The sequence below is a fragment of the Monopterus albus genome, unplaced genomic scaffold (assembly GCF_001952655.1).
Source record: "Monopterus albus unplaced genomic scaffold, M_albus_1.0 scaffold7.1, whole genome shotgun sequence".
Classification (NCBI taxonomy): Eukaryota; Metazoa; Chordata; class Actinopteri; order Synbranchiformes; family Synbranchidae; genus Monopterus; species Monopterus albus.
In genome coordinates, this window is record NW_018127887.1 from 1,239,806 (window position 1) to 1,261,479 (window position 21,674).

The window sequence follows — 21,674 nt, forward strand, 5'->3', positions numbered from 1 at the left end:
TGGAAGGAGTATGTGGCTGAAAAGTGTAAGAGCTGCAGATTGATGTTTATATTTATTCATGAATGAATAAGGAGAGAGCAGATAGGGGGTGTGTGTACAGGGCGTTAGAGAAATACTTATCCATCATTTGTTGAGCAGAGACTGGTGGGGGAGAGAAAGCAGCATTATGGCTGGTGTCTGCAGCAAACTGGTGGGTTAATCCAGAGCAGAGAGGCAGTGCATGCTGACAGGGGGGAAAAAGTTGGAGAATCCTGTGGAAAAGAAGATTCTGATGGAAAACCCATGAAAAAAGCAACAGACGAAGCAAAACATCTGAGCATGGCTTAAGATGAGGAGACACTGAGAGGTACTGGACTGGAAAAAGAGGAATGGGGGGGTCAAATGGGAGATAATCACAGAGAGACAGGGTAAGAGAGGGAGGAGGAAAGGAGGTGTGATAACGAGTGGGAGAGGAGGAGACAATCTGGTGGATGGGCAAAAAGACAAAGGAAAGAGGAGAGTGAAAGGGATCTGTCGGAGGGCTGGTTAGGCATGAAGAAACTAACAGATGCATAAAGATGAGACAAGGTCTTGGGAGACAGACACAAGAGTGCAATGTGGAGTAGCACAGTGGTTTAGTGAGAGGTAAAGAGGAGAGAGAAGAGAGGGAGCAGGAAGAGATTAAGGAAAAAGGCTTGCTGATAGACTGGCAGAAAGAGGAGAGCTGGATGAGGGAGAGGAGGGAGGCCGTCTTGTACAGCGCACACAGCACGCGTGGAGCTGGTGTTAGAGCGAAAAAGAGACAGAGGGAAGGAGGGAGGGAGGGAGGGTGGGTGGAGAGAGGGAAACAGAAGGAGGGGGTGAGGTATTTAAACGCCGGAGCAGGACAGCACAGGCGAAGCTCTGAACTCCCTGAGAGTGAAGGCAGGACAGGGAGAGGAAGCAGAAGAACAGAGCTCTAGAGTTTTCCTCACAGCCAAACCCACACACATAAATATTGCACATACAAGCACACTTAGACAAACACACACTTTTGGACTTTCGACTCATCTGTGGACTCCAAAAGCTGTTTTCTGGAACTCTACCTGTGCCTTCCTTACTCCCACTCGTCTCTCTCTTGACCTTTTCACCCACCTCTACTCCGTCAGTCCCTCGCTTGGTGAGGGCAGATGTCCATGGCGCAAGCCTCTCTCGGGGGTGCCTTGGGCTGTGCCCTGCTGGCCCTGGTCTTGGGGACCAGCAGCATGGATTTCGGGGCGCCCCCTGCAAGCTTCTACCCCCGTTTCAACCCCTTCTTCTTCCTGTGCACCCACCACGGGGAGCTGGATGGAGCCGGAGTGGCAGAAGGTGGGGGAGAGGTGCTACTCACCCTCCAAATTACAGGCAACCCCACCACCTACACCCCTGGACAAGAGTACCAAGGTGAGCACACCCTCCACGGCGTCCACTTTTTTAGCTGCATGCTGAAGAGAATGAGCTCTATGTCGATAATGAATAACATAAACAAAGAAATGTTTTAAAGTGATTCACAAGTTGTGGAAACATTATTTAAGATATTTTAAAATACTGTTCCTTTTGTGAAAATTCACTTTGAAATTGTAGATGTTTTCTAGATGAAAACACATTGCTGAACTGTGCTAAATTTGTTTTGATGCATCAGATACATTATAAATTAAAGATATAACAACAGCCTCAAGACGAAAAATCATACATGTAATTTATTACCTTACAGGTGTTTTAGTTCACACGTGAGGTTCTGTTGTGGTGTGGACGTTTTGGAGTGTACAGGTTGTGTGGCTGTTGCTGGAAACCAGCATTTATGTAACTGTAATAAGTAGTGATGCTGAGTGGGACTCCTGTGATCCTGATGCTTCATGTGTAGGTGGTTTCTCCACAGGACTAACAGTGAGATCCCTCCAACTGAATGAGAGTGAGCGAGTGCAAAAACTGAGTGCGCGAACGGACAAACAAAGATTAAGAAATCAGTTAAACATGCTTAGTGTCAGGGGACGGGGGAGTAATGTCCACTTTCTCACACTGATGTGCTGGCACCTGGTCCTGGAAAAAATGATCCCCCCTGACCTCCCAAACTGCGTCACCATTGCTCAGTCGCTCAACATAGGGGACAGTGACCTGCACAGGCCGACACACACTGACTAAGGTCACCTTCCCATGCAGATATCCTAATCTCTAAGAGTTGGATGTGTATACATTTTATGTATATTACTGGTTAAAGCTACTCTAAGTTCCTAAATATACACATTTTGTGTATATTACCTGTATATCTTCCTAACCCTGTCTTGGTTGTATTTTCCCTATTTAAAACACTGGAGGACAGTGGATTTGTTACACTGTTCCTGTGCTGTTAACAACTGCATTACATATCAAATAAACCTCTTGATTTCAAAACGGATATGTGCAGCAGTGTAATTGTATATTGAAAGAAAAAGGAAAAGCCAGAAAAGCAGAGTAGGAAAGGAGAGGAGTCTAGAAGAAGCAGTGTTATCGTCTGTCTGACAACAACAGTCCGGATCAACCCTTCAGCTGGGGTCGGGCTTGTAGGGAGAGATTTAAATAACTAGCTGGTGGATGGGAAGGATAGAGCACATGGAGAGGTTTAAATAATTAGCATAATAAATATGCTGGACTGGGAGGAGGGAGAAATTTAAATAGGGCCACGGCTGGGATCGGATGGAGTAGGGGGAGATTTAAATGACGATGAGCAGATTGAGCAGATAAGATACCAGCAGCCAGGCTTGCAATGAAAAAATGACAGGGTTCCAAGCTGCTTACTTTTTTCCCTCCGTCTCCATGTTTTGGCACATTGTTAAATTTTTGAGGTTTTGACTGAGTTTGCATGAGGATGGAAGGACATATGGCAAGTGAGCAAGTGAAACGTGGCTGGCTGTGTGCTTAGTTGCGCAATCAGGAGCAATCCTAGTCTCTGTCTATTCCACCTCCTTCTCATCCTTTCAAACCTTGAGGGTTCCATCTATCCTTACATGTTCTTACCACACCCACTGCCAGGTTCATTGTGGCAGGAGCTGGGTGGATTGAGGTCTAGTTATACAGGGTTGAATTGAAGATGGGCATTTATGTGCCTGCTCTGCTGAAAACATGAGAGAAAAAGAAAAGGGGAAAACAGTGAACCACATCACCTGGTGCTGTAAAATAAAAGGGCAAGGGAAGCGTTCTTGTGACAAATTTGGTTCATTTCTGTGAATGAGCTTTTGTTTTTTTGTTTTTTTCTTGTTGCTTTTCATGTCCTCTCTGGGTTTTTGGATTACATTTGGTTTAATCTTCTACAAGCAATGTGTGATCTAACCACTGAAAGAGCTGCATGTGGAAATGGTGGGCGGAAGGCATTAGATGCTGGCCGTGTGGTTGTTTAAGGGCTGTAGAAAAGACGACTGAAGGAAGAGTGCGAAGGAGAGAGGTTGCTAGCAGAGGGAGGGAAAGTTAGAAAAATAAAAGAGACGGATGACCCCTTAGAAGAGAGACAGGAGGTGAGTGTCTCAAAGAACCATCTCAGCATCCGGTGCTGAGCAAGAGAAAGATTCTGTGTGGCCGATATGTCGTACAGTAATTGGGTTTCTGGCCTGACCTCACTGCCTCTCACTTCTCTGTTGCTTTTGAGTGATAAGACCATGTGTGGGCAGCATACCCTGTGTGTGTTGTAGACAAGATTATTGTGCTTAACTATCAAAATGAAATGACCAAGAAAGGTTGCGTTACTCTCTGTGCGAAATGTTTGAGAGGGTGGGTGTATTGGCAGGGTCATGGTGGACAAAATGAAAACAGAAAAACTGGAGAGAGACTCAAAATTGCTGGGAAACAGAAGGGGGAAAACACGAAAAGACTGGTGGAGTTTTGTGTGCTTGCATTCAGACTCTGGGGTCAATCCTTGTATCAGACAAATGGAAACCAAGTGTCACCCTCATACACATTCTCATACTGCCCACACACAGCCTTATCTTTCAAAGGAGAGAGAAACAAAAAGAAGTAAGGTCACACTGGGATTTGAGCCTGTCCTCTAAATAATCAAACAGCCTTTTTGAACCACTTTTGCTACACTCAGGAAGCAGCTATTTATTTCATGTCAGAGCATTTTTTTCTTCATTTTGTCTCTGACCTCTTTTAACACTGCTGTGGGATGGGAATGTGAGATGTTCTTCATACAGCGACCGCATGTTTATAGGAATCGGCATCAGAATACAAAATCCAGAGCCTGTTTTCTAAACACAGCTCATTAGAAAGCACTGTTTTTCATTCAATATTTTCATTGTTCCTTTTCCCCTCTGCTTTGGAAACATTTTCACAGATGAACAACAGTGTTCAAGAAGGGATGGTGGTACAGCAGCTGTAGAAAAGAAAGAGGCCAACTTTGTTCAGAAAACAGCCTTTCCAGTAAAGCACGTTAAATTCAAATCATAAGTGGAGGGGACATCATTCTACTGTGTTATGCGGTTAAGATTGGTGAGGGAATGGAAGGGCATTGCGGTGTCCTCTGCGAGTCAGTGGAGAATAGAATGGAGGTGCAGGAGCAGAAATGGGGCCAGAGAGATTGATTGAGCATTTTTGTATGTCAAGGAATTGTACCATTGTACCGTATTTTTCCCCTGTCACTTTCATCCATGTTGGTGCACTTCAGTGGTGAAAGCTAGAGCTGTGTCTGTCATGCCAGCATTTTCAAGCTCAGTGCATGTTTGTACAGAATACTGTGTTTTGTCCAGTGTCACCGAGTATGTCAGTGTTATGTTTATGGTATTTTAAAAAGCCTAAGGGTGTGCATATACCTACAGTACATGCATATTTGCATATAGCGTTGAGTTTTTGTGGGTTTCCATATCCCGGGTTATGGATGTCAGTGTAAAGCACTGAATGAGCTGAGGAATGCAGGTTCAGGTAGGAAACATTGCTTTCCCTCTCACCATATTAATATAAAAGCCAAACAATATTCAATGGGATTCATTATTCTTTCACAGCGCCACAATAAAGAATGGGAGGAGAAACATAGTTACGAGTACAGGCTGAAATGGCCATTGCTGATCTGTCACTGGTCCCTACAACAGTCCCTGTTCCACGGACCTTTTCATGTGCAAATGATTGGAGAGGCCCGAGAAACAATCAACGTTTGAAGCAGATTTGGATTTTGCCGCTAAATGACATTCTTAACGGGAACTTAGAGATAAATTCTTCCTTGCAAAATGTCATCAGCTCTCCTCATGATAACCTATCAGATTAAACATTGTGATTTACTTCAGCAGCTTTCATGCTAACCACAAGAAACAACTCAATGTGCCATGCAGTGGGAAAGAGACCGTTATCTATCTGCTGGTTGGGGTTGCAGTTCTTCTGCGACTGTGCTATTGACTGATGTCTGTAGAACAGCAAGTCGGAGTGAAGGTCACAGGCACAAGGCCCCGGTACAAGCGGTAGAAAAGCAGATTGATGCTAAAATGTCATCAGTCTGTTGTGACTTCAGCAGCACATTGGATGTTATCATAGGCTTCTGCGGCATTTAACCTTTGAGGGGACCGTCAAGGGTCTGCTTTCTGACCTCTGACCACTTCTTGTCAGTGCTGCATTGCTTGGAGCTCTGTTCCTGTAGAGTGATTAGATTTGTCTGGTGTCCCTACTCGTCCTTACATCTATGCTCACTTTAACCATAACATTTTAAATTTGTTTATTTAGGAACACTTTTAGTATTTCTTCCACTGCAGGAAGCATTGTTCAGTGAACCATCAAAGGACTGATCAAGTTTTCACACAGATATTCAGTTTTGGGGAACAGGGACAATGAAAAAAGAGGTAACAGTGAGGAAAGAGTAGAGGGGGTAGGGGGTAATGTCTCTCTTTTGAGCAAAGAAAAAGTAACATACAGATAGCAATAGCACTTTCAAATTCTACCCATGCATTCATTAGCTTCCCAGGTCTTCAGCCTCTCTGCCTCCTGCTGCCTTATCTGAATAGGTCACTTCGCTGAGTAGAGAGAAGTGTGTCAAGTGCATTTCTGTCAGTAAGGGCTTGTTGGGTGTGTTTGGGTCTTCTGTCTTTGTGGATATTGAATAATGAACCATTTAAAGAGCATTGTATTCAGAGATATTTCAGTTTCCTTTATATGAAGGAGCAGATGGGTGAGAAATGAGAATGGATGTTCACTGGGAACCTTTTCTTTGTCACACATGCATGCTTGGCCATGCACACAGCACTCAGCTCTTAGTGGGTGATCCATCATGACTTAGAGACAGGTCAGATGTTCCACTGGCTAAACACAAATGTCCTCATCAGCGAGCTGCTACAGCTCTTTGTGTTGACATTACAGTCAGATATGACATGATAATATGAACAGGACATTAGTTTTTGCTCCTGTTGAGCTCTAAATGGTTGTCACAGTGTTTTCACAGAAACCTGCTGTAGTCATTATAACATAGACTATGAACCTGTGATGATGTAATGATGCTACAATAAACTGGCAGTGATAGACATTTGCAAAGTCTCTAGTTTTGTATTTTCCTCATAAAGAGGAAATGAATTTGAAGCCTTGAGAGTTGAGATGGGCTAGATGTCACTTATAAGCTCCATAGCTCGAAAACTGATTTACTGGATGACAGCTCGGTGAATCACCTCAGATAACACTGCCTTTGTTAGCCTTTGCCAGGCTGGTGCCAGAATGATGCCAGCGTGATGCCAGGTGTGGTAAAAATAGCTGAAACAAAGACGGTGTGTGGCTCCCTGCCAGGCAGAGGTGTGCACCTGTGCCAGTCTTATCCGGGCAAGCGGCAAGTAGCTCTTACATTTTGTATTTTCATTTTCCTCAGCGGATTTATTTTGCAGCCAAAACAAGAGAGCTCTTAACAAGCAAATGTGAGTTGTGTTTTCGGTAACTTTCAGATGAGTGGGCGTAAGTATTTTCAGGCTGTTGGAGTGTGTGCTTGCCTGTTGGGGGTATGACTGATTTTGAGTGCCTCTCTGTTGATAATTCAAGCTGGGCTGTGCAGATGCTTAGCTCCAGTGCTCTAGTATGTACAATACTCTCTTGCTGTGTTTCCCATGTGTCTTTTTCTGGTGTCTGGAGGTTTAAGTTTTAGGCAGCAGAGGCGCTAACAGATTCCACTCTTGGCACATTAAAGTGACATCATGAGTTTTTCCTCGCCTGAAGCACAAAGCATTTGGTGGCATTCTTGCTGATTACTTTCTCACATTTCTGTTGTTACTGAAAATTAAGTTTGATGAGGAATGGTGGGTTTCAGTTATTGTATGTACAGGATGCCAGTGCCTACACCTGCTCACAGAGCCCACACAGAATATTCCAGACTTTGAGAATGGACCTGCAGGATGAATCCCAACCATCCTGTATTTACTGCCTATAAAGCAACAGAGAAAACAGGGGACATGCCCTTCTAGTCTAAATTATCTTTTTTATTGGCAAATTCCCCCCCGTCTGCATTGCCTCTTTTATGCCCACTTTTAAATTACAAACAGGTTGTAAACATAAGTACAATGTTTTTATTTTTCTTAGAAGGCCCAAATCCCAGGTTTGCAGATAATACTAAGAGCTCTGTGTGTCTATGCAAACTCATGCTAATGTCCCCATCTCTATCTACATCACAACAGTGGGACTTTGTTCATTTTCCTTAAAGACTACCAAGTATCTCTGAGCTGGATTTTGACAAGTGATTGATCCATTTTTAAACTTTTCTTCCTTCCTCCCCATCCTTCATGCTGGACATGTTGTTCTCATGGGGTCATTACCCAGCCGCTGTTGATTGGCGTTTCAGCTTTGCTGATGGGCTCTTCCTTTTAAACAATGAAGCTCCTGTTGGAGGATTGTGTACCTCCTCCTCCTTCTTCTCCTCCTCTTACTCTGGATCCTCCTCCTGGCGACTTCACTGAGAGAGCTGTAATCCCTGCTTGGGGGCCAGGGTGTCGTCTGTGCTGATAGCATTCAAACGGCCTTGTAGCGCTCCAATGGACCTACTACAGAAGAGGCAGCGCTGAGCAACTGGCTGGGTGCTGGGCACACAGCGCGTGACACAGGCGGATTAGCCCCCATTCAGCACCAACAGCAGGTTGGCACAGGCAGATTACACATCCACACACATGCACAAGCTCACACATATTCCTGATGAAAGTAACAGAATGGGTGATGGGTTTGGTGTTTGCAGGGCCCCCTCGAATGTACAGTACCTCATTCCCCTAATGCTCTGTTGTGAAATCCCACTTATTAGTCCTCATACCTCCATCTCCCCACAGGTCCAGGTGTCACCTGGAGTAGTTTATACATTTTATTGAAATGGAATATCAGTGAACTAGTGGCATATTAGATAATCTTACCTATATACACAGCTTTTCATTTAGTGAGGTCCATGTCAGATGACTGGGAGTGATTATAGGAAAAGACATGACATTTGTGTCAAGTAGCAGGTGCCAGTGTTCTTGTGACTTTGAACAAGACTGAAGTTTAAACAACTATAGATCCACGTCTCCAATCTGCTACAATCATAAATGCAGCACTTTTGTTTGCCAAACCATCGAATACCAATAGGGTCCGCTTAGCATAGATGACTTTGAACATAAACATCACAATATTTGTCAGTGACTCAACACATTTGTTTATGCCCTGTGTCACAACGTCTTGACAGCAGAGGATGCAGAGTGATAGTCGTCGCATGATCCCTGCTATCAAGTGAAAACAAAAGTATGAGGTAGAGGTCAAGACAGAAGAGAGGTGGAGATGAGAAAGGAGAGATGGAGAGAGCGTGACAGTGTTAATTACAGCAATGAGTTCATTCTTCCCAAGCTGAGCTGCTGTGATTAAGACTGGATGTCAAGGGAAACGCTCCTCGTTGATCCACTGCCAGTAGAGAGACCATGTAGTCTTTCATTTCCACAACCAGCTTGTTAATTAGAAATCAGTCCCCCCCCCCACATCCTCTACGCTGCCCCCTCCATGTATCATTCTCCTTCCACCCAAAAATTCATACACAAAATGTATGGAGGCACGTTGGACTTTGATTAATGTCAGTGGCTTTTCAGTTTAGTTGGCCATAATCTGTAATTTTCACACCAACAATACACACAGAGCGGAGAGCAAAATACTACGGCACAGCGTCCTGCCTTTTTTTTCAGCCACCAGGATATGTGAGAATTTGCCAAACTCTAAGATTGCTCTGAGCTCTGAGAACTGAATTTAGATACTAGCTGAGCAAGAGTTTGGATGTTGTCTTCCAGCTACGCCTGCTTGCAGTTTTATATTTTTATGTTCAAGACCTGAACTAAATGAAACAAAATGTGTTTATTGCTCATTTTTCTTTAAAGGGGACCCTTAATACAGCAGTTGATTTAATCTTTTTAAACAAATCTTTTGATAAGGTGATCCATTGACACATTATAATTCTGGAATGTGTTACTTTTCTGAGTCTAAAAGCACCATCTGTAAAAAAAAAAAAAAAAAAGAACCTCATGTTTTTTATTGCACCATATTTTTAGTTTTAGTTCAAGTTGCTGAGATGCTGAGAAAGACTGAAAGAGCATAGATGTAACGTGAAGTTAAGTGACAGTTCCAGACCTAATATACAGTAAATATCTACTTCTTTACTTCTGTTCTCAGCCTTATATTGTTTACTTGCCCACTGCTGCCTTACATAAGGCCATGTACATACGCATTGAGAGCCGCTGTACCAGAGTCAAATTCCTCGTGTGTCCAACCTGGCCAATAAAGCTGATTCTGATATCTGTGATAGTGCAAGCATGGTTGGACTGGCTGTCCGCCTGGAGCAGCTTCAGCCTGTGTGTGTACATGTGAAGAGGTGCAGCAGCTGTCTGGTTTTGCAACAAGGAGATGTGTCCAGATCTTTCAGGCCACTAGGCATTCAAAACTAGGTACTGATGTGACTCTTGCAGGCACACGTAGATGGACCCATGTTTAGACTAATTTGTGCATCAGGTTAAATTTGTAAATATTCATCTTACATATGTTTATCTCCTTAACTGAATCAAATTAAACCACTGTTGCTTCATTGTTGTTGCCCTTCCTTCAGGAGTGGCCCAACAACTGCGTTATGTAAAAACCCAGTTTTGTTGACATCCATAAAGAAAGGTTGGCATCTTGTACTGTTCCTGAGGCTCTGACTTTTTAAAAATCTAAGCTAATACTCTGGTAAAAACTGCAGTTTGAAGTGCCAGCACATGAGGATGACTAAGAGGAGGGCAGGTGCACCTGGTGCTAACTTACTTATTCTCTTTCATCTCATATGGAATATGCAGTATTGGAAATACAGGGATGGAAATTAAGCTAAAGCCCAAACTCTAGGACTGTTTTAGAAAAAGTTGTATTAAGAACAATATAAGGTATTTACTTTTTTAGGTTATTTCAACTCTGTTGGAAATAACTCAACAGAAACACTGTGAGCCATTTTAATAACTGAGTGACTCCAAGACATTGACATTTTATTAAGTTTAGGCTGTTTATCCCTTAAGTGTGAGGACAACAGCTCATCTGTTAGCTAAAACTAAGATGAACATGAATCCCTCTGTAGTTTTACTGCAGTATAGGTGGACGGGGTTTCCAGCTATGTTTTCCTGTGCTGTATACCTGTCATTTCTGCAGTGGTGACAAATTTATCTGTGGTTTTGACTCCTTGATTTTTAACATATTGTACGTAATGTTACTTAAGGCTATTAACTATCTAATTAGCTAAAAGGAAAAAATTGAAATGGCCCTAATGGAGATAATCTCATTTTAATGCAATTCTTTTTCAAGATTCTGGTAGAAAGGAAGTTAAGAAGGAAGGCACACTGATTGTCTTCATGAAACTTTCATTGCACCTTAGGTTTACACAGGAAGTGATTCACTCCAGCGGTTTGATTTGTAAAGGATTCATTCAGTGATAAAGGCTGAGATATTGGTTCTACAGAGTGAAAAAACAGTCAAAGGCTGAGATATTGGTTCTACAGAGTCTACAGAGTTTTGCATACCAAAAGTTCTATTGCCTACCACATCTTTTATTGAAGTGTTATAATGCACTCTGGTCAGAGCAGAAATTTAATGACAGAGGTGATTTGGTGCTCACTTTCATATCAGATATTGGATATGATGGCCTGTGGGACAAATATTCAAAACAATCAGTGCAGGGAGATTTTGGATGACTTAAATTCTTGGCACTTTGGCCATGTGCTGCTGACCTCTAGTGATCAAATTAGTGCTGGCAGTGGCCACATAATAGTGTGAGTGGCCGTTGTTTGTGCTTTTGTGTGATACCCTCGCTGTTTGCTCTATTAAAGAGCTAGTGTGTTTAATTCAGAATGATGTCAGTATTGAACCTTAGTTAAATGGGCATGAAATAGACAGAAATGGTGTCACGTTCGGTGAAATGAGCCTCTGTTCCTTCAGATGTTTGTGCAAACTCCTGCTCTTCCTTGTCCAAACTCTCCAGGCCTTCCTTTGACAAATGTCTTCCGGTTATGTTTTGCCAATTAGTGAAGCAGTCTGGGGCTTCTGTGAAGTGGGAGATAGAAAGGCTGTGGGATGGCGAATGGAGTTCACTTGGGTTAAGTAGTCTGTTGTCCCTGACAGAGACATAGCAGGCACTGAGGTTATACAGGCTGTGGCTGACAGCTTGGCCTCATGACCTCTGCCCTGGGTCCTATAAGAGCAGCTCCAAATGGAGCAGGTTAGAGGGGAAGGGAGCTGTTCAACAGTGTTGGTGTATGTCCAGTTGGCAATAAAGTTTATGCTTGTGTGCTGTGTCTAAAAATAACCATTAAAAACTGTAATAATGCTGTATTGCAAGTTCAGATATTTTGGCAGAGAACAAACAGGTTCAGTGTGAACATCTTAGCAGTATGTTCAGTACCAACATATTTACAACTCACCAAATACAGTACGTAAATGAACAACCTGTCCTCATTACATTAGCACAGACAGTGTAATCCAGTCGCAGTTGCATTTTCTGTAAAATGTATTTGCCAATTAGTTGTATGCAAGTTTGAGTTCTTGGAGACAGGGTTGCAGGGCTTGATGGCTACAGCCTTCTCTTTGTCTGCAGAACACATGGTGTTGATCATAAGGACGGCTCACTCTCCAGTCCTGGCAGTCACCAAGCAACAGAGGGAAGGAGTCATGGTGCTCCTCGAGTCTATTACAATATAACCCTTTACAGCAACCACCAATTGTGCATTCAAATCTGAATAATATTCTTCCAATGCTGAAAGTTCAAATTCTAATCCAAGGCTTATAAGATGCTTTTAATTATTATTTATGTGGGGTACAGTTGCTTGCTGCTTTAGCTCTTGGGTTAGTTGTATCAAACTGTCTTTTGCTCCTCACCTGCAATGCTTTCTTAACCTGTGTCCTCCCAACCTGTCCAGATTTCACCAGGAATGACGAAGCTGAAGTCCAGATAATAGAGCTGTAGTTTTTCAAAACCCATTTAGTGTTTCATAGCAGAGGTTCTGGTCCCGGTTCATAGCAGGGCTCTATGTGTTGTTTGAGGGCTGACCTACACAACAACCCTATGAAAACGGCTGAAAACCTAGAGAGATGATTTTATACCAAAGCCAGTTTCAGATAAAGAGAACTGCTTCTTCGGAACATGCAGTGTTCAGTAAGAAGCTATGAAGAAATGCCCTGTTTTGCCTTGTTGATTTGCAGATGTGCTTTTCTACAGTATCCATCCATTTTTTTGGCACATTGCTACAAATGAAAAGCATATACAGGTAAATTGTATTCTGTGCAGAATATCCCTTGTAGATTATTTGCAGATTACATATTTGCAAATGTTGCTTCTCCAAAAATCATAACAAAAGGAAAGAAATGTCGGTAGAATCTTAGGAAGATACAAACTGATGCTTGTTTTGTTAAGAATAACATATACCTGTTCTTCCTCATGTTCAAGCTTGTGACACATGGGTTCAAATATATGTAAACAGGCATGCATACATTCCATTATATTGGAGCAGCATACTGAAGTGTGATTATGAAGCAGATTATGTGTGAGGAACAGGATGCTTGTGACAGAGCTGCCTCTTCACTCCTGTTTTTCTCCACGGCTGTTGCAGGGGTGAAGCCAAGTTAGGCAGGCAGGAAGGCTTCAACTCCCATCCTCAGTAAACAGAGGAGAACCTCAACAAAGAAAATTGGAACAAGACAAAGAATAAGCGCTATGTAATAATTGCTGGCACTGATCACGAAACGATCTGTAAAGCGGTCCCACGAGGTCAACTGCTTTGATTCTGTCTTTTGCAAAACATTGTGGAGATGTTCTAGTTGGACAAACCTGTGGAAGCTCAGCGGCTGGTAGTTTGTCTGTGATCTAGTGCTTCACAGCAGCAGATGGCAATGCCAGTAGGCCAGGATGGTGCCAGAAGGTTGCGTAATGGAATGATGCCTCTAAGACCTGACTGGAACACCACATGACACATATATGTGCAGAAACACACTTCCCACACATTTGTCCAGAACTGTAGAGAAGCATTCATACTTGTGTGAGTCATTTCATTTGCAAAGACTTGAACTCGTAGTCAGTTTAAAGGACTAGTCTTTCCCTTCTTTATCAGAGGAAACTGCAGCCTATCATTAACGATGTCACGCTCAGGTGACTGGTGGTTTAAACAATTTCAGGAAACTCAGAGTGAAGTGGCACCCCGACATTAGCATGGCCACGGAAACAGATGGAACTATAGCTTCCCCGTGGTCTGCCCTCAATTTCCTGGTCCTCTCTGGGGCACGTGTGTGTCTGCCAGTGGGATATGGGTCAGATGGTCAGCTATCTTTATCCATATTCTTGCCAGGAAAACCTCCATTCACTTGGAAACAAAAAGGGCATCCTCCTGGTTCACTTGGGAAAAAAACGGGATTTCATTGATAGTGGTAGTTTTTTTTTTTAATTATTTTGCACAAATTCCTCACTGTGTACCTGGTACTACCTTGTGCTGTGATTATGGTACAGTATTATTATGATATTTTCTGCTTATGGCAAAGCTGATCCTTCCAATTCAGATTTTGTCAGAGCCTCCTTGTATAGCCATGTCTTTCCAGTCTTACTAAATGTTTTTCTGACACTTGTGTAAAGGTTATGAATGTGGGTGTGTTGAAGACTGCTGGGTGTGTTTGTATACAAAGAGCAGAAAGAAGCTGTTCAGGCCATGCCAAACACACAGAGACTGAGCTGCGATGTGAATGAGGTCCTCTCTCAGCGCTCACAGATTTTTAGCTGCAGCTTAATGTGTGGTTTGTCACTAAAACTGCTTTTCATCATCTCAAATGTGTATTTTTCTGACGTCAATGCACACCTTTATACTCATCAGACTATTGTTATGCTTTCTCTTTTGTTTTTTTCAAAGTGCAGGACAAAAATTCTTTGGAAAAGTAGCTTTAACTTGTATGCTGCAAGTTGTTGAAACAGTCTGCCTGAGGATCTGAGAGTAGCTCCAAGTGTTGATGTTTTTAAACCTAAAGCCTACTTTTTTCTGGTCTGGTTTTTGTTTAGACTATTTTTCCACCTATCATTTTTGCTTTTTATTCATTTGGGATTTAAATTATTGCTTTTATTTTATTAAATTTTGTAAGTATTGGGATTGTTTTGCACATTAGTCTGATTCTTTTTATTTATTTATGCTGATGATTAAGAGGACCCAGCACCAGAGAAAGAGAGAGAGAGTAATCTGTAACAGCATGAAAGGTGCTATAAATTTCAAACATATTCACTGTCTTTATCCAGTACGTTGTTTGCCCCATGTTGACTATGCTTTTACAACAGTCAGGACATAATGAGCACACTCGGGTAATACGGGGAACAAATTCAGTCCTGTTGTCCCGAAGAAGTCCTAGCTGAAATATAAATTTGTAAAATTCAAACCAAGCGTTGGTGAGATAAAACAAGTAACATAATGTTCTACACATGAATGAACGAAAATAGAATGAAAATTGGTTTTTTGACTTACTGGTAATTATTTTTGAATCTTATTTTTGTGGAATAGATTGTCACAAAAGATTCATTTCCCCTTACTGATTAGTTGTCTCTTTGTGTCTTCTGTGTGTGTGTCTGCTTGTGCTGTGAGAGGTGTGTCAGCAAGGCCAGTATTGTATTTGTGAATGTGTTTTGTTGTGTTTGTGTGGTGTGCACGTACCTTAACACTACTCACATCCAGAGAAGTGAAGAGAGCCCCAGGCCCATCAATAGTGGAGTAGGAGCATGGTTGTGTGTGTCTGTAATGAGGCGTAGCACATCACATCATCAATATTACATGCTGGCTTAGGGCCAAGGGATGTGCTGTGCTGTGTGGTGTGTTCAAATGTAACGTATGAGCCTGTGCATGTGGGTGTGAGTGCTATGCATACGGTGTAATGAGTGTTTTTGCAAGATCTAGGTGCAGCTGCAAATGCTGGACTTGCTCGGGAGCAGGTCCTGATGTGGAGTTTGATTAGGATGGAAGGCTCAAGACTGAAGGGTGTAGGTAGGTCAGGAACGACCGTACACCTGATTGCTAGAAAGCGCCGTGGTTCCTTAACATATGATGAACAGCTGCAACCGCCCAGTCATTCCCAGAAAAACTAATGTTTCCACAGAATGAAACTATTCATTACTGTATGTTTGTGCATGTGTGTGCTTGATTTGCAAACCAAATACTCTGCATCATATCCAGAGCAACTTACCTCAGAGATTGTATTTTATTTATTATAAAAAGCTATTTGAAAAGGTCTGCACTGTAGTTTTATGCAGCTTTATTCAACAACCTCATACATGTTTTTGTCAAGTGTTATGGTAGGGCAAGCATAAAATTCAGTCCAGATGTTTGCATGACCTGTGTCAGCCTAATACCTGCTTTGTTCACACAAATCACACACAAGCGCAGTCCTGTGCACACCCACACACTCACACATAGAGAACCTGCTAATGTGGTGGATGAGAGTGTTGGTAACAAAGTTCATCCCCATCCCCGCCTCATGGCTTCTCATCGCTCTCGGCCAAGTGAAGAGCACTCAGAAACGAGGTATGGACAAGAATGTTAAAGGCTACCATCAAAGACTGCTAGCCTCCTCCTTGAGATCTGTGTGTGCACATGTGTGTGAAGTACCCTCACAGGTGATTGGATCTGATCTACTCTCAAGTCATCTGATTGGCTCATTCATCTGATGCATTCCACAGGCGAGTGAGAGAGCGGTGTTAGAGGCCTGTCTAAATAATTTAGATCTTGCATTTGTATTGATCAGGCAGCGCCGTTCTCCACGGGCCATTCCACTACCCCCTATCGCTCCCATCCTTCTTCGCCCCTGTTCTTATTTTTTGACTGTGACCTTGTGCCCCTAGCTTTGCCTCCCCTCCACTCTTCCTCCCTCCAACATCTACATCAAACACAGTGAAGGTACACTGCTGCGAGGAAGCAGAAAATGTGAGAAGGGAGTAGATGGGGAAAGTGCAGGAGAGAACTTTTTTTTTACTATGATTCCTCAAATGGGAGTAAGATTGAGTGGGAGAGACTGGAAGAAAGGTGTAAGGGAAGGATAAGGAAAGAAATAACATGATGGAAGCAGAAGAAAATCTTCTGAGTGTATATGTGTGTAGCCTATGCACATGTGTATGTGGAGAGAAATAGTGTGTGCAGCCTTAGTGATGGATGTCAGTGCAAATGCAAAAATGATGGTACTATATATACAGAGGCAGATGAAGCCCAGTCCAACTTAGTGCATTAAACCCAGTCCATTACTCCATTCAATTTCAGACAAAGAGAACAATGTAAACGCTGATAACATGCCTCACCATACTGGAATGGATTTGTTAAGTAGGCAAGGAGCACACGTATGCGCACTGTGAACATGATAATTGCTTGTTTGAATGGGAAGGCCTTTTCGCTGCATTCTGTGGGTACTGCAGTGTTAGAGGTACACGGAGCAACCTGGACTGAATATGATAATGCTTTTGTTGCCAAGCAAAATAACTGTATTTCTCACCATACGCCTTCTTGTACACACTGTACATGCTGATAGAATTTGGCAGTGCTCACATTTGACAAGACAAAGGAATACAGAGAAATTACTTGTTGTTCACACACAGTGTAATTCATACAAAAAAGAAGTATTTACACATAATTGAGATTCTGTTTTATTTAATTTGCTAATGATAACTACGTCTATATTTTAATTGTTGAACATTTTATGGACCACTAGCAGCAGCAAACAGATTTTCTTTTGATTAATATTTAGAAATAAATTTTGTTTTTCATTAGAGTACAGTATTCAGTGTAGTGTGGCTCAATCTATTTTAGATATAGAAGCCAAGCATGTACTGTAGTTTATGACTGTTTATGCTGTTAACCCTGTTACCGTATTTCATTTAGTTTTGGAAGTTGTCAGTGGAGGACTGGAACAAACAAACAAACAAAACATTGATGACTTTTATTGAAGATTGAACTGTATGCTTGGATTCCACATCTTAAGTGGGCAGTGTTTAAGAAATGGACAAACTAACATTGATAAATGTGTCATTAAGTGGAGCAGAGAACATGTGAAGCACAACTTTACTGCTACAGCTTTTTGGGTAAAAAATTGTAACAGTGGAAGAGAGGAGGAAACGTCTGGATGTAATACAGAGAGTTGTGGGATGAATTATTGAGGCTTTGATATGCAGGAGAGGCAGACCGAACTGTGCTCTTAAGACAGGGTGTAGCATCCAATATACACAAACACACTGCAGAACACACACAATGAGACACAGACACAAATGCCGGTCGCCTCATGTAAGGGCATGTTAATGGAGTCACCCACACAGACAGGCAAGGAAACTGGGCCACACAGGAATCTGCTGTGTCCAGATTCCCACATCCAAACACACCAAGCTTACAAGAACGAGCACACTGAGACTGAACGAACATGTTGCTACTCTTAATAAGAACACTAAAGCTGAAGGTGTCTCCTCCTTTTTCCATACATTTTCCCCACAAAAGCAGGGGGATTCCAGGGTCAGGAAATAACCTCCAGCTTTCCCCACCGCAAAAGATTTTTATTCCCTAGTGTATCAAAGTGTATTTTTTGGGAGTGTATTTCTCCTTCAAGCCTCACACCAGTCCCCTGCGCTCCGATCTGTCTGCCTGGAAGCAGTCCATTCACTGAGCTCTCTTCCTCCAGTGGTGCAGCTGGCTCTGTGGGCCCGTCAGTCTGCGCCTTTGTTTACTGGATGGATCAATAGTTAACGTGCTGCTGGATACACTAAGCTGTGGATCTTTACAGCTGGATAATAGACTTCTGGTGGTTTTCTGCTCTGCTGCTGTTTGCGGTGACCTGTGATGAATAGAGGCTTAACAAGACAATAAGGGTTAAAGCCAATTAGCTCATCAGTCTCTTCTAATGTAGCTGTCATTAGGGACAGGCTTCAATTAAAGCTCTGTGATTTGTTCAGGATCAGTAAGATTACACTCTGGAGGTGTTGGCTGTGAGAAGGACAGCGACCTGATGTTATCATACTAGGTTTTTTGTTGTTGTTGTTGGTTTAGATACTTTAGGGGTGGCTCGTACACCTGTGTAGCAGGTTGTTGAGCTGTGCTCCTGTGTGTGTGTGTGTGTCTGTGTGTTTCTGTGTTTGTTTTCCCTTTAGCACCTGCCTGCACATCTGTGGCCATTCTCTGACCTAAGGGTGTTTGTCTCATTGACATCTTTGGCAGTTAAAGGTCACTTTACACTTTCATTTGCTCACACCTGAGCTCTGTACTTATAAGCAGCAGGATGTTTGGGAGCTCTAGTCAATACACTTCCAGACTTCCTGTCCACACACATGTACATCGCACCAAACAAAGCATGAACATACAGTAGTACTTTCAGTCATCTTGTGAGGTATCTAAAACAGGAGAGGATAAAGGATTTCATTTGTTAATTTGTATTTATCAAACAAATTTGGTTTTGACTGCTTGCTTGGTGAAATAACCAGTCAGATTTGGAACTGCAGTAACACTTTTTGATGACTTCATTTTCTCTCTCTCTTTAGTAACCATCTCTACCAGTGTATCCTTTGATGGTCTGCTGGTAACTGGCCAAAAAAACACCCCCACACCAGTCCAGTCAGCTCCAATTCCTGCTCCAGCTGCCTTTGGCTTTGGTGAGTCTCCAACACTGTAAGCTTTTTAGTGGCTTCCTCACCCATCAATACAATTCCTCATTAAATGCTAAACTTAGCTGTACACAAACAAACCCGCACATGCTCTAAATAGTCTTAGTGCTGGGATTATGGAGTATCACAGTGAGCACGGCCCAGCTCAGCGAGCTGCATCCGCTCCCAGATTAAGTATAAGAGCACTTCCCCACCCCTGTTGTGACAGGCTGTGATGGATGAGGAGTGGGGATGATGTGACTATGGCTTTGGCCAAATGGCTTTTCATCACTGTTTGAGAGAAAAACAAAACAAACCCCCCAGCAAACTTAATATGAGATCAGGAAAGGCCATTGGAGAACAGCACAGAACGTTTATGACACATCTGAGAAATAAAACCATATTTAGACAACAACAAAGAACATATTAAATGGTCATCAGGTCAACAGGTCTAATGAAGCAAAGCCATTTGATTGACCTACATGTAAATTCCCAACATTACAACAGTAGGTCATCCATGGATAATGGTTTGGGGAAGCAGTTTAGGAACTTACTCTTTCATGATATATTAATATTCTGTTTGTCAAATCACCCAAGTTACTAACAGTATGCATAACCTTTATTCCATATACTACAAATATGAAGTTATAATTTGTCTTTTAAACTAATTATACAAATGCAGTGTATACAATAAAGAGGCAACAGAAATGCATTGAAGTGGGACCCATTTATGGACACACAATGAGGATTTTTCACAACATGTGCTGATGTAGCCCCCGAGTGAAGAGGTGGGGGTTCTCTAGTGGCAGTGGACTGGCCAGAAAGAACTCCTTAGAGAACAGAGCTGCTGGATCAGAACTGCTGCCCAGTGGGCTTACTTAATCCTGAGTAACTCCACTGTTTTTCAGATACTGACTTCACCCCAACCAGGGCAGTTCTTCACTCTTGGCAGCCCCGTTTACTGGGGAGGCATCCAAGCAAAGATTGCATCACCTTTGCTTCACTCTCATTAATTTGAAAAGTTTTTATACTGACTTGTGGAACTGAGTTTCTGCATGATATGTGTTTAAATGAGTCTATAAAGCCTTTCATTACAGTATGTTTTATCTGCTGTTTGACAGTGCCAGTCGCTCAGTTAGGCCTCAGTAGAAACACTCTGTGCACTGATTCTTTCTCACTGTGGTCTTCAGGACTCCATGGAGGAGCACACACACAATCAGTGTTGTTAAAAAGATGTATTACCACATCTTAGTGCTGTCTAAATTACAGTTTTAGTTTCCCTTCAATTACCTGCACAAGATGGAATTTTTTGAGACACACTTTTCACCCTAGTGGCAGCAACCTGGCTGGTGTGCAGACAGTGGTCCATGGTGGGAAGTCACATCTGGGGAAAGAGGGCTCTTCAGCCTTGGGAGGGCTTAAGGGCAATGCTCCCAGAAAGGCAGAGAGAGAGCTTCATCAGTGAGCTCATGCAAACCCGGTGACACTGCTGTGCATAATGGAAATGGTGTTTGAGCAAAAATCTTTGAAGCTAATACAGAGCAAAAATATTGGAATGAGACTGTGCTTAATGTCCATTGTTGTTGTGACAAACATATAGGGATTTGTGAGACAAGAGGGTCACACAATTTCACGAGCCTGGTGTTTATCTAGCTGTAATCTCCCCCAGTGGAGACATATAGGGGACAGAGACAGACACAGACAGCAACATGCATATTTACACCCTTAAGAATTCACCAAAGAGATACCCGCCCACTCTCATTCAAAAGCACTTGGACATGCTCCAGCTGTGTACAGCTGTTAGTGGAGCAGCCGACTGAGAGACCATGTGGTTGACAGATGTATCAGTGCGGAAACCAACATGAACTCCAGCACAAGAAACCTCATTGCCCACCTCACCACCACCACATCCCACCCACAGGGAGAAGATCTGTGGTAAACTAAGATTACTAAATGTTTTTGGGACTTGAAATCACAAGATAAGAGAGAAGACCGTTAATTAACTGGATCATTTATTGTTGCTGGGTTAATGTTGAGTGTAAAGCAGGGTAAGTAAAGGAATATGAAGAGCATGAATGGTTAGCAGCAGACAAGTCAAGACAGAATGAACAGATGAAGGCAGGGAGGTATTGTGTGTACACCCTTTGTGGTGATGTCTTAGCGGTTGGTGTGGTTAGAGCCGTGCGAGCAGACAGGATGGCTACATGCCGGCCTCCAAAGACAGAATTCATAAAACCAACCAGTGTATGTACTAACTGCATGCAAATACCCACTGGTCCACTTCTTTGTGTTTTGTGCTTTTCTTGTTTTGGTCTAGCATATACACTAATGTAGATACCACACCCTAACACATGCTCACACACAAAACTCATGATGTGGAGAAGCGGGGATTTTATTGGCTTCCACTGCCTCTGAATAACAGGTCACTCCAGACTACACTGGTAATAAATATGTGAACCTTTTGAGGGTCTGGCTTTTTCACAGCATTGTCAGAAATCGACGCCCACTCATTGTCAAATTAGTTGAAGTGTGACGGAGCAGTTGTGGTGGCAATGAGGGTAGGCTGAGGAATGCTATATTTTCGGCTTCTGGGCTGAGCTGGCTCATTCCTCTG

At 42.6% G+C, this 21,674-nt stretch overlaps 1 protein-coding gene across 1 annotated transcript in view; it reads left to right on the plus strand.

Moving 5' to 3' along the window:
- The first annotated feature begins 845 nt into the window (after nt 1–845).
- Nucleotides 846–21,674, plus strand: part of reln (reelin) — an 88,058-nt gene continuing 67,229 nt past the window's right edge. Inside the window, 2 exon segments of the mRNA XM_020622808.1 lie at nt 846–1,401; nt 18,959–19,069. Of these exon segments, the coding sequence (XP_020478464.1) occupies nt 1,149–1,401; nt 18,959–19,069 (364 nt within the window). The 5' untranslated portion in view covers nt 846–1,148.